The 13,366-nt window shown below is 50.8% G+C and overlaps 1 protein-coding gene across 1 annotated transcript in view; it reads right to left on the reverse strand.

The window, feature by feature from the left end:
* LOC102424654 (contactin-6) overlaps nt 1–13,366 on the reverse strand; it is a 98,847-nt gene that overhangs the window by 69,345 nt on the left and 16,136 nt on the right. The window contains exons 3-4 of the mRNA XM_014465922.2: nt 10,414–10,571; nt 5,821–5,916 (exon numbers count right to left, since the gene is read on the reverse strand). Of these exons, the coding sequence (XP_014321408.2) occupies nt 5,821–5,916; nt 10,414–10,571 (254 nt within the window). The remainder of the gene's footprint in view (nt 1–5,820; nt 5,917–10,413; nt 10,572–13,366) is intronic.

Consider the following 13,366-nt stretch of genomic DNA (forward strand, 5'->3'; position numbering starts at 1 on the left):
TAAAATCCTTCCCATTTGGCTTCCCTTAATTAAAGGCATAATCCATGAGCCCCTTTATTTGAAACCGTTGCATTTTTAAATTTCTCCCCCCCCCCCCCCCCCCGCCACGCATCCTCGCCATCCCTCTGTTATTAACGGTCCCGGTGCCGGTCCAGGGATGACTCAGCAGTGGCATTGGAGTCTGTTGGTAATCAGTCCAAAGCGTCCCGGGCAACAGCCTCCACAGTTTTATTATTGGAAATGGCAGCTCCGCAGGAGGCAGCGGCAGCCTCCCCGGCTGCTCTCTCAAGCATGCACAAATCCTATTTCCCGAGCACCAGTGTGTTTTGACATCTTTTACAGCCTTATATCTTGTACTGTGATATTTAAAATACAAACACGGAAGATACGTGCAATTATACCCATTACAGGGGACGCAGTTTTTATTAGAGAGGAAGCGAGGCGCACGAAAGAGACCAAGAACGAGAAGCGCTGACCCAGTGGCCTGCTCCTTGCTGTGGAAAATAAACGAGCCAACACTTGGAGGCGTAGCGCTCAGATCCAGTGGGAACCCCCCCCCCCCCTTTGGAATATTCCAGAGTGAATGTACTTTACCGCAAACCTTGTGCATGGCTCCGGGGTTAGACGTGGCGGGCTTTCGGCGGTCAATCACGGGGATGCTAGCTCAGTCGGCAAAGACCTAATCCGAGGAAAATCATTCCTCTTCTGGGCTGAAGTCGTTAATATCGGTGCTAAACCGGAAAACGGCCGCACCTTTACGACCACTTCGGTTGGAGTCCCCATTTGTCCTGTAGTTACTGCTGGGCCTCCTGGACTTCACACGCCGTGATGCACGGGCCTCCTGGCTGGAGTGGAGCCGGCCGCCGTGGGGTCCACAGAGGGGCATGGGTCAAGGCCAAGGCCTCTGAGTCCAGGTTCCAGAGGCCCGATTGGGTGCTGGCTGGGCCTACTGGGCAGGAACGAAAACTCAGCCTGATTCGGGGAGCTGCTGGGAACCTCCAACTTGAAGAAGAGGCCGGTCCTGGAAGGCAGGCCCTTGCTCCCCCGGATGATGTGAGAGGGGCTCTGACGGGCTCCCAGCAGGGGTGATGTTTCCGCCAGGAAATGCTTGGCAATGTCTTTAACATCTTTCACTCCTGCTCTTGAGACTGGGAGTGGTTAGGACATCAAGTGAATAGAGGCCAGAGAGGCTGCTGAACACCCGCAAGGTGCAGGCAGCCCCCACTGCGGGGTTACCGCCCCCTAGTGGTCAACAGTGGCGAGTGGAGAAAGCCTGGGCTATAGGGTTGGTAACAGGTATAAGGTGGGAATTCTGTCCCATGTGGTGGCAGTAAGGAAAACAGCCCTACTGGGAGCGAATGAGAGGCTGACAGTGGGTAGAGGGGTCCAGAGCTGGGGCCTGGAGAAGGAACTCCCGGTTATGGGTCGGTCACATGGACGGGGAAGCCATGGTAAATTAGTCCACCTCTCTGGCAGTGTTTACATATTCTCCGGTAGGGATAAGAGCACTGGTTATCTCTTATAGGCGTTATCTAGCACGTATGTGCTAGATATGTGTACCTGTGGGGGACAGGGTCGTGCCAGATGAATTAGGTAGTGGAATACATGCAGTGCTGTGTAGACAGGGTCACCTTGAACTCCAGGCACGTGATCTTGATTGCAATGACACTAACCTTTTAAACATAATCACTCAATGTGTAGGATGGGGGAAATTTCCAAGAAGTGTTGCATGGGCTGAGGTATGCCCCATGCTGTGCCCAGTGAACAGTAGGCACCCGTTATTCTACGCAGTCACATGGTGTTAAACACCACGTATCTATGCTAACTCCCAAATGTAGTTCTCCAAACCAGACCTCTCTCACAGCCATGGAAATCCAGCTGCCTGCTCAGAAATGCCACTCATACCTACCTGGCCTCTGAAAGTGAGCATGTCTCAAACAAACTCCTGATCTCCCCAGCCCCAAACCTGCTGCCCCTTTTTGGGGCTCCTCTGGGTGGATGGCCCTCCTCCTTCCAGCTGTTGACAGAATTCTGAGATGACCCATTGACCCCTGCCTCCACTGCTTGTGAACGGGGTCAGATGTCCCTTCTGTGAGCAGGTGATTAGGTTCGGTTTGGTTCTACGGCACAGGTGACGTGGAGAAAGGGGCCTGACCTTTGGTGACCAGGATGCTATCAGGTGAGTCTGGCACCGGGCGAGGCTCCTCCTGGCTAGAGATCTAAGTCACCAGAGGGGCATGATGTCATGGAGAACCTCTGCTGCTGGTCTTGTGGATGGAGGGGCTGAGGCGAGAAACGTGGGAGCATCAGGAAGAGGACAGTGGCCCTGGACATCCGGCCACAGGACGTGGGGACCTTAGTCCTACAACTGCAGGGACTGAATCCAGTCAACAGAGGGAATGAGGAATTGAGCTCAGATGTGGGTTCTTCCTCAGACTTTCCAGAAAAGAGTGCCATCCAGTCATGACCTTGGTTTTATCCCTGTGAGAACCTGAGCACGGAGCCCAGCCCCATCCTGTGGCTTCTGACCACAGAACGACCTGTTCTAATAAGTGGGCGTTGCTTGAAGTGCTTGGTAGTTTTTTACATGGAGATGGAACACTCTCACCCATCTGTCTATCTAGCATCTGCCTGTCTGTCTATCCATCCAACCTGAACCTCCCTACTTGCTAACCCAAAGGCAAATGACAAAGACAGAAAACCTCTCTCCTGGGCTCTAGAGTTGGCCCACTGTAAACCTGTTGTCTATTCATCCGATTTGAAGGTTATCCAGCCAACATGTTTCTCTTCCTTCTCGAAGCCTTTCTTGGCACAACTCCCCTTCCCACGGCGGTGAGAAAGGGAAATGAAGGATAAGGAGCTGTTTTAAATGAGTCACTGAAAGACACTCCCAGGCTCTCTGCGAGTCTGGAGGTGTGAGCGTGCGGAAGGGATGAGCAACCTGAGGTCTATGTGTGAGACGGCGCGTCTCCCAGCCCCCGGCATCGCTTGACGTCAGAAAGTCCCGGGTTGTCATCTTGCCTTATTTAAGGACTGAAAAACGATGTCCTGAGTTCCTCTGAGTCTCCGTTTCCTCATTTAAAAATAATAATTATGAACTATTGGAAGTGGAATGAGGAAGTGAAAGGGATGCCCTTCTAGTGCTTGCTCAGGGGAACAATTGGCAGCTATTATGATGAAGATGATTAGTAATACTGTCTCTCTCTAACGGATTGATGACTATTTGTATAGTTGGGTCAAAAGGTGTCTGTCACTACCCCCTCGGTTTCGACCCGGGAGAGCGATACAGAAGAGAAGAACACAGTCCAAACTCCCTGCCTTGCAGACACCAGGGAGCCCAGGGCTGTCCCAGAGTCACAGCTGAAACTCCTTCAATTCCCGGGTGAGGTCAACATGGACACGTACGTGTGGAGTCCTGCTCCCGCCTTACAGAGGCCACGCTGGCATCGGTACCCGGCAAGCTTGCCGTCAGCTGCATGCACAAGGGTCAGTTACTCAGCTCTCAACCTTCATTTAAGGTCATCTGGGCAGGTCTGAGGTTTGGTCTCAGGGCTTTGCAAGAGGGCGCTGTACCCAGGAAGCCTGGCTTGCATCCAAGGTCAACATATTCTTTAACGTCCTTGGGGACGAGGTGGGAGGGGAGGCCTCTTGCTGGGCTGCCTTTTTAAACTGTGACATTGACTGACGCACAGCTTACATTTCTGTTCTCCTCCTTTAAACAAAGTTGAAAATAATCTTCGATTCCTCCAAGATTCTGACCAGAGTCAGAGCCTAAAGAGACCTGAGAGACAGATGTGACGAACAGATGTGATGTCCGTGTCCTGTCACCTTAGATTATGGCACTGGGAAATGTCCTCCTGCACCATCAGGGGTCCGCGTGCCCTGGAATAATGTTATTTCACCCCAGACAGCCTTCAAGACATTGTACGTGTCCCGTGATATTTCCGGTGAGCGGACTGCCATGCTACTCGTAATAATATTGAATTAAAACGCTGTCAAGTTGTAATTAATTTCCTCTCCTTTTTATATCTACATTTCAGTAGACTCCTGTAAAGAATGGAGATGATGGGAAAATCTTTTCAAGATGTTAAAGAAACAGAATACGATTTGGCTTCGTATTGGGGGAGAAGGTGCTTCCATTTCATTTTTAAGTATCTGTCCCATCTGTTTTCCTGGTTCTCTCGTTCCAGAGTGAACCCGCTGTAAGAGAAGCAGGTGGTCAGAGGCAGGTGGTGGGGACCTGCTGGGGGCTGGGAGCCAGGCAGGTGGGTTAGACGCTAGGCCTCTCTGCCCACCAGCTGTGCGGTGGCCTTGGAACAGCTACCCGACCTCCCTCTGCCTCGGGGTTCTCATTGCAGAACAAGACCCCCCTGAGGCAGTGGCGAGGATGCAAGGAGGTGATGCCTGCGCCGTGTTGGGAGCTGTGCTGTGAGTACTGCTGCTGTTCTTGTGCCAACTCTCACACCCTCAGCACGACCGGGGGCTGTCCGAACGAGGTGACCCCGTGACATCTTCACACGCCTCCTCCGGGTTCGCTGTGGCTGGAGAATCTACCAAGTCGTGTGGAATGTGAGACGATGCAACCCCGGCGGAGGCAGGATCCTTGGGTGGCTTAGGTCGCTGGGATCCATTCCAGATAGAGACTGGCATGTGCTGCTTCAGCGCCCATCGCTGGAAGATGCTCGGAGTCGGTGCCATCCAACACACGCTGCCAGTGGTGGGGAACGCTCCTCTCCCAACAGCTACTGTGATGTGGCCAAGAGGACTGTTGGAATGAGCTTCTCCACGGAGCCCACTAAGCAACATGAATTAACAACCTCAGCTTTCAGTTTTGAATGAAGCACTGGTCCTTGCACTAATCAACTTGCATCCGTGAGCTCACTTACCATTTGCAACAGCGATGTCAGTTACAGGCTCGGTTCTACCCACAAGAGAGCTGAGCCTGAAGAGATGAGAGCTGAGCCTGAAGGGGTGGGTGCAATGGTCCCTGCGGTGCGGGGACAGGCAGCAGATCACAGCGAGGCTCCCTGCCCCCACTGGCTGTCCTGCTGCATCTTAAGGACTGATTTGTTGAGTGGCTGCTTAAATCATTATTTTAAATGAAAGATTTGGATGAGGACTGTTTGGATGTGGGAACGATGAACCTGAAAGGCATCAAGGTCCTGGTAGGGGCAGAAATAGAATGTTGGGGACCAGCTAGAATTGCAAGAAATATCAATCCTGCTCTGTTAACTGGGATTGCTTTGTTCTAGTTAAAGAAGGCACATTCTAACCTGGCTGGGAGGTGCAGGTGGGACCTGGGAGCTCACCTGGAAATGCAGCCCATCCTCCCCCTCAGGGAGCTGCCTATGGCCATGGAAAGATTAACAACCTGTTGCAGAAACCAGAGCCGCCAGCCCTTTGAAGACCCCCAGCCCTTTGCACATCACTAGCCCTTTGAAGACCCCTGGCCTTTGTGTACCCACAGGTCTTTGCAAATCTCCAGTCTGCATTACCTGTAAACTGCCCATTTGGCCTACCCTTTGCCTACTTCCCCATGTAATCTCTGTCCTTCTACCCAATATAAGCAGCTGGCTTTTGGTGGGGGGCAGAGCAGATGTTTGTGGGTGACCCGCTGCTCTCCCATGCTGCCGGCAGGATTGGAATAAACACTCATATATGATCCAACCCTGTCTCTGCTGAACCGGCTCCAGTGGTGACAGGCAGCCCGGACCCACTGACTGTCTGGTTACAGTCCCTTTGGTTTGATGAAAGGCTACCACTGGCTCCAGGACCTGCCGTGGCCAAGTGGACGGTGGGACCCCGGTCACCCCGCCGTACCTCCAAAGTGTGGTGGTGGCCCGCAGAGGAGCACCACGCCTTGACCTTCTCGGACGGACACCGCGCTTCTCGTTTTGGTCTCAAAGTCTTCGATATCTTGGAAAAGAAAGAAGAAAAGGTTTAGAATTAGTTATTTTGCAGAAAGAAAAAAAAACATTATAAGGAAGAATCTTAAACTATTTTTATCATTAACATTAATGAACGCTCCTTGTTGACGGACCAGACGATCAATTTAAATACTCTGATTAAAGAGTCAGTAAGAAACACATGGCTTGACATCACTCACTATCTGTTTACTCCATTCTCCCCGGCAGCCGGGAGTCCAGCGGGAAAGGAGGTGAGATTTGGGAGGAAGAACAGGGGTTTGGAGGGTGAGGGCGCTCTACACGATCAAGGGAAGGACATGATAATTCAGGACCAGACGCTGGGGACGTCCTTGAAAATCCAGGAAAGTGGTGAGCAGTGCCCGAAGGGCTGCCTTATAAGGAAGAAGAAACCCAGACAAAAGCTGTCCCTGCTGATACAAGATGGACCACAGAGGGGTGTGCTGGGTAGACATCGTTTTTGGCGGTAGTTTTTGGTGGTAGTTTCAGATTTCTAGTGAAACCCACAGGAGAGTGTTGGGTGGGTCATTTGAGGAGACAGGAGGTGCAGACCTGCTTAGCAGAGCTGTTTTGGGGATTAAAATGTTTAATCCCCATAATCAGCAGAGAATAAAGTAAGTACTCAATACCTCGATATGCGATAGCAACTTTGATTATGACATGCCCAGTCATGAGGGCACACCATTATATTTCTCTCTCACTGATATGAACCTCAGATGCACAAATCCACAGATATAAGTTAAATAGCACACTTCAGTTCCAATAAAACATTTTGTAGATGAGTGATTCCATTTGAAGCACCCACACTGTTTGTCTCTCTTAAAATAATATTTCCCAAGTAAGTGTTTTTTCTGTACGCTTTGCTTTCTATTCATGAAAAGTAAAAGAGTTGGCCCGGCCAATGTGGCTCAGTGGTTGAGCATCCAACTAGGAGGTCATGGTTCGATTCCAGGTTAGGGCACATGCCTGGGTTGCAGGCTCGATCCCTAGTAGGGGGTGTGTAGGAGGTAGCCAATCCATGATTCTCTCTCATCATTAATGTTTCTATCTGCCTCTCCCTCTCTCTTCTTCTCTGAAATCAATAAGAATGTATTTTAAAAAGTAAGAGTTTGGTGAAATAGATGCAATAGTTCTGATTTTGTGAATGTAATAACTCTTACATATACTCTACGTTTAATAAAAAACATACTTGACCAAGATGGACTCCATTCCCCTCACCTACACTCCCCTCCCTCCCCACCTGCTCTTCACCAGCTGCCACTTGGGTTACCCTAACTTAGGACCAGGCTTGCCTATTGTGTTTCTTACAGAGGATTTCTAATCAAATATCCCCTTTCTCCTTGGCCATAGGGACGCTAAGTAAGCCCACCTCTATGGGCACTGTGGCCGCAACTGCTGCCTTGACCTTTGAGTCCTTTGTGACTTGCTCCATCCCTCCAAACGTCACTCAGTAAGAACCAGGCAAACAGACTGTTTAAAATAAAAAAGCCAAAACATCGAACTATTGTTTCTACATCTAGTAGTGATAACAGGGAAGAATATTAAGGTTTTCTTTCTTACTCTTGTCACGGAAAGGCTCCATGAAATTGTCATTACTTTGTAGTGGCCACAAAACCAAACACTGTCACCAAGGAGCAATGAGGAATTGGATGATTCTATGAAATGAAGAAGCTGTGGAGGGAGCTGCTCTATGACAGTGGTCCCCGCTCCCAGTCACATCAGTCATGCTCCCTGCTCATCGGAAGCCGGGAGTTTCGATGGCACCACGGATGCCAGCATGCATCGTGCCCACTTCCGTGGGAACAGCACCCACCTGCGCCCTCACTTCTCCATGCCGTTTAGGGTTGCCGTGGGGTTTCTATTCGCTACAGAAAAGGAAATCTGCTTCTCTCCAAAGTCAGTCAGTCCTGTGAGCTGTCAAACAGCCATTGGAAATGGGGCTAGTTTGCAGGTTTTAGTTAATAATTCAGATTTCAAAGCTGTGTAATGGCTCACAGAACAGAGACAAGACATAATTCCGCCTTGCTTCCAGGAGGGGCCATTTCCTGTGAATATGCTGCGAACAAGATCTATTTTAAGTGTCCGACCTGGTTTTCAGCTTCCCCCCTGCTAGTAGGAAACATGGTGTAATTCAGACCATTCTGAGGCGAGGGCCACCGAGTAATTCAGACCATTCTGAGGCGAGGGCCACCGAGTTAGCAGCCGCCGGGGCATCCAATGAAATTTCCTTTGCTCTGTAAAATCATTAAGGACTCTAGATTTATACACACACACACTGATATAACAGAGGAAGGGAGAGGGAGAGAGAGAGATAGAAACATCCATGATGAGAGAGACTCATGGATCAGCTGCCTCCTGCACGCCCCACCCTGGGGATCGAGCCCACAACCCGGGCATGAGCCCTGACCGGGAATCGAACCATGACCTCCTGGTTCATAGTCAGTGCTCACCCACTGAGCCACGCCGGCCGGGCTAAGGACACTAGATTGGTTTTTCTACAGGAGAGGCCAGAGGGAAGAACCAGCTCCTATTTTTGTTCTGTCCTTTTTTGCTAAGAGGACACGGCTTAGGGCAGTGATGGCGAACCTTTTGAGCTCGGCGTGTCAGCATTTTGAAAAACCCTAACTTAACTCTGGTGCCGTGTCACATATAGAAATTTTTGATATTTGCAACCATAGTAAAACAAAGACTAGTTTTTTGATATTTATTTTATATATTTAAATGCCATTTAGCAAAGAAAAATCAACCAAAAAAATGAGTTCGCATGTCACCTCTGACACGCGTGTCATAGGTTCGCCATCACTGGCTTAGGGTGAGCTTGTGGCCGCAGATGGTCTCAAACTCTCCAATATGTGGGAAGATTCCCATCACCCCCAGGTGACCTGCAGGCTGTCCTTGTGCTCGGGTGCAGGTCCTGCAGTGCTGGTGGCTGTCGGAGTCCCCGATGGTCCAGGGGCCCTTGTCCAGCCACCCTGATCACCAGGGCTTAGGGAACCCTGTGGCTTTATCTCTGGTTTTGGAGGAAGCCTTTGGAGGAAGCCTTTGGCAGGAGCAGAAGCAAAAGTGCAGTCGCAAACAAGGCTCCTGTCCAAAGACCGGCAGGAAGTGCCTGACGAGGGCCCATAAACCGAGCCTTCCAGCATCACTGGGCCATATGCTCTCTCCTGGCGCTACCGAGGTGCAGGGGAGGGACGGGGGCCGCAGAAATGGCCTTAACACGAAGTCCAAGCAACGCTGCGGATTGCGATGGCCAATCGTCAGGCGAAACCATTTCCACAGCCGCCACGTGTGGGAATGAACCTCAGCATCATCCGAGGAGGAAAACAGTGTTTGCTGCCACAGCCTGAGGACCACATCGGACGTGGAGGCACCGGGTGGCCAGCTCTCCCGCGGAAGCTGGGAGGAAGGCCCTGGGGACCTGGTCCACTGACCCCAACCAAGAGGGCGGCCGCTGAGCAGCCAGGGTAGGAAGTGCACCTGCGCCAAGGAGGACACGGGACTCCTGAGCTATGCGGAATCTGCACCCTATTCATCGGCCCTGCCTCTACTTGCAGGTTTGAATGACTTGATTTATGTTTTAAATCTTTTCTTAATAGATCGAGAAAAACCACTCTGTGCCAGACACTCATGAGGAGTCCCTTTCATCCTCAGGGCGACGCTGGGACACAGGTGCCACGGTCACAGCCATCCAGCTGAGGCGGAGACTGCGGTTCCCCAGGACCAGCAGCTGCTGGAGGACATCGCTCCAGGTCAGGACAGGCGGAGTGGGAGGACGCAGTCTGGTTCGGAGCTCGCAGCCAGTCCAGCTGCTACCCGGGCCCTCCTGGCCCCGCACCACAGAAAATTGGCACCAACTGTCACTCAATGTTCAAACGAATGAACAAACAAATGCAAAAATTCAGTGCCTTTTCAGAGTTCCCTGAGCTGGGGAAGACTGTAATTTTAGGTTTTAGAAATAGCTCTGTTTCTGATCGCCTCATTCCCCCAAATCCTTGGTTTTTCCTCTCCGGGTGTATTTCTCAGTTTATCCTGCAACCTGGCGTCTGTGTGGACAAGGTACTCAGTCTCTCAAGTTTTGAAAAAATATGTTTATTTTTATTGATTTCAGAGAGGAAGGGAGAGGGGGCCAGAGATAGAAACATCAATGAGGGGAGAGAATCATTGATTGGCTGCCTCCTGCACGCCCCCCACTGGGGATTGAGCCAGCAACCCAGGTAACCCAGGAATGGAACTGTGACCTCCGGGTTCATAAGTCAATGCTCAACCACTGGGCCTCAGTCTCTCATCTTGACCAACCTACAGAGACTGCCCCTCCCCCACATACACACACACACACATGCACACGCACGCACACACATGCTGTAACTGTGCTTGTGCCTCTATCAGTCTTACCGATTCAGTAAGGTGCTGCCTGAACACTTTAAACCCAATGTGAGACATGCAGGGCTGCAGCACTCCAGCCCCTCCCCTGTCATTCAGGTCTGAGAACCTCCCCCGCCCCCGTCTTCTACATCCCCGGATACCACCCTCTCTTTTAGGAGCAGGGAAAGCAAAATGCCCCCATGTTCCTCTTCAAAGAGGCCCTCTGCCTCCAGCTCTGGTTGCCGCCCTCGGAAATGGGTGGCTGTGCCCCAGTTCCCACACCTCCTAAGTACAGGAAACAGACTTTAATTCTGAATGCTGCGGCTCTTGGGGGCATTTGCTGAGCCACCAGGCTAGACAAGAGGCTCTTAACCAGAGCTTCACCCAAGACGCACACCCTGGGAGCTGCCCCCAATCAGAGACGGTGCTCAGTTTCTCTCTCTCCGCACCTCGAAAGCAATTTCAGTTCTCTGTGACTTTGAGGCCGTGGAGTCTCATTTTCAGCTCTAAGATTCTTCAGCCCTTCTGGCTTCCCACCCGCAGAATACCATGTGTCCTTCCCGGGTCTTTCTGAAGAAGGCTCAGCGTCCGAAGCTGGGCTGAGTCCCCAGGACAGAGAACCCCCGTCACCTTCAGCACGCAGGTCCCATGCAGAGCTATGGCCTGTGTTTGACCGACAGCAAAAGATTTTAGTGGGCGAGCAAGTGCTAGTACCCTGCACAGCACAAGGGGATGGTGAAAGACGTCAAGAAGAATTCTCGCATTCTGCGTTAGTGGCACAGAAGCCCAAGAACATAAGCAGGTAACGTTAAATCAAAGCTCTCTTAAAGAACCGCAAGACGCAAGAGTACGGTTATTCCGATTCCTCGCTCTCCATCATTCTGTCCCTTGGAGAGGAGAAACCAACATTGTTCATGCCAGTTTCCCAGGTCCGGGGTGGTTGGGAGGAAGCCGAAGTTCTTGGTATTGTAATGAACTTCCCAGGCCTCTATGCAGTGGCACACAAATTTATCTCTACCCAGACCAGTTCCATCTCCATCATCATTGTCTGTGTTTGTTACAGCGTCTGTGATACGATCACATTTCCCAGCATCGCTCAGTAACCTAACATGATATAACCTGATACAGCGCAAGGCTGTTGTCAGATCCGGTAAAAGAGGCCGCAGCTGTCTCCGTGCGGGATGCCAGCTTGGAGGGCTGAAGAGGGTGTTCTAAGTTTCTGGTGTCGAACCCATTTATCATCCAAGTCAGCACCCCCAACGTTTATTGGTGTAAAGGATTTTTATAAAAATTCATAAACAAGTGAGTTGCTGCTTGGTGTCCTGGGAATAATGAATTTACTGACACCCATGTTCTTATGGGTTTTAGAAAAAAAAAAAGTAGAGCAACAGTGGGGGGTGGTACAATCTTTTCTGTGAGCCCAGCATCTAGGTTTCCAGAGAGACAAGCACTTGATAAATAAAAAAAATTGAAATTCTTAATTGGGGTATTAAAATACCCATGTAAAATGGCATTTGCGTTTTGATGGACGCATTTGTCCAGTGGTGATAGGAGCAGTGACGACATGACAGAGAAAGAGAAATACAGAGAAACGTGGCCGTCCCCAAGTCCCCACGCTGCTCCTCCTTGAGTCTCATATTCCCTGTCCTTAAACTGGTGAGAGACAGAAGCAGAGGGGACCATGGAACGAGGACAGACTGAAGCCAGATAGTTAACTAACACGTCAGAGTGGAGATCGTCGGTGCTTCCGAAGAGAAGAAATCTCAGTGAGTACACGCAGATGAAAGCAGCCACCAGTGAACTCTGAACACCGTGTGGTGCTGGCATGGGACGGGCAGGAACTCAGGTGTAGGTCAGGCTGGGGAGGGCGGCCTCCTGGGCACCAGCTGCTTGGGCGAGGCGAGCCTGACTTCCATGCCCTCCAACAACGGGCCTGCAAATTACTTGATCTTTGTCTGCATCTATTTATCTGTAAAATGGGTCTACAGTGACACCTACCTGTTAGTTTAGCTAAATTATATGAGATTTTTTTTAAATATAATTTTATTGCTTTTGAGAGGAAGGGAAAGGGAGAGAGAGATGGCAACATCAATGATGAGAGAGAATCATGGATCGGCTGCCTCTTGCACGCCACACACTGGGGATCTAGCCCGCATCCCGGGCATAAGCCTTGACTGGGAATCCAACCGTGATCTCCTGGTTCATAGGTCGATGCTCAACCACTGAGCCACATCAGCCGGCTGGGCTGATGTGAGATTTTAAGCACATCTTCAATGAACAATAAACTTTAGCAATCACCTTTGTCAGAACACAGCTAAAAGGTATTCTAAGTCTACGTGGAGGCTCTGCAGCCGAGGGTGACCCCTGAGCTATAAATCTAGCTCCCTGCCTGTTATCATAAATAAAGTTTTATTGGAACACGGCGACGCCCACGAGTGTGTGTGGGGTTGCTTTCATCCTATGGCAGCGGCGACCTTGGCCTGCCAATCAAAGATTTTCCTATGTGGTGGCTTTTTCCAGAACAGATTTGCTGACCCTGCTCTGCCCAGACACCAGCACCTCTGCAGACTAGGCCTCAATCACGCCAGCCCAATGGATGCATGACGCAGACCAGGAGGGGCTCTGAGCGGAAATGAAAGGTCCCCTTCCACCCAGGTGGGTGGGCATGAGCAGAGGGACCGGAGTCCAGCTGGCCTGTGAATCCTCAGGAGCCCGGGCTCTGCGAAGGGCAGAACAAGGGGAAAAGTTGAGAAAGTTGAGTTTTCACAGATCTAATCCCCAGATACAAATGAAACTTCTTTTATTTGAAAATCTGAGCTGCTTCCACTGACACTTTTTTATTAAAGGTATTTATGAGCCCTCCTCTGATGGCTCCCACATATACCATGCACCCCGGGCCCGGCCACCGCACACACACGCTTTGTGACTCCTCCAAAGAGAGATGTACCTGCACTACAGGAGCGACAGGGAAATAACCGTGCTGATTTCATTACTTTCTGTTCAATGAAATCCTTATTTTATTGCTAAGCGTTGACACTTCCACAACCTCCACTCCCTCCTCTCTGGCCCCCGAAGAGCCA

This window comes from Myotis lucifugus, unplaced genomic scaffold (genome assembly GCF_000147115.1).
Source record: "Myotis lucifugus unplaced genomic scaffold, Myoluc2.0 scaffold_315, whole genome shotgun sequence".
NCBI lineage: Eukaryota > Metazoa > Chordata > Mammalia > Chiroptera > Vespertilionidae > Myotis > Myotis lucifugus.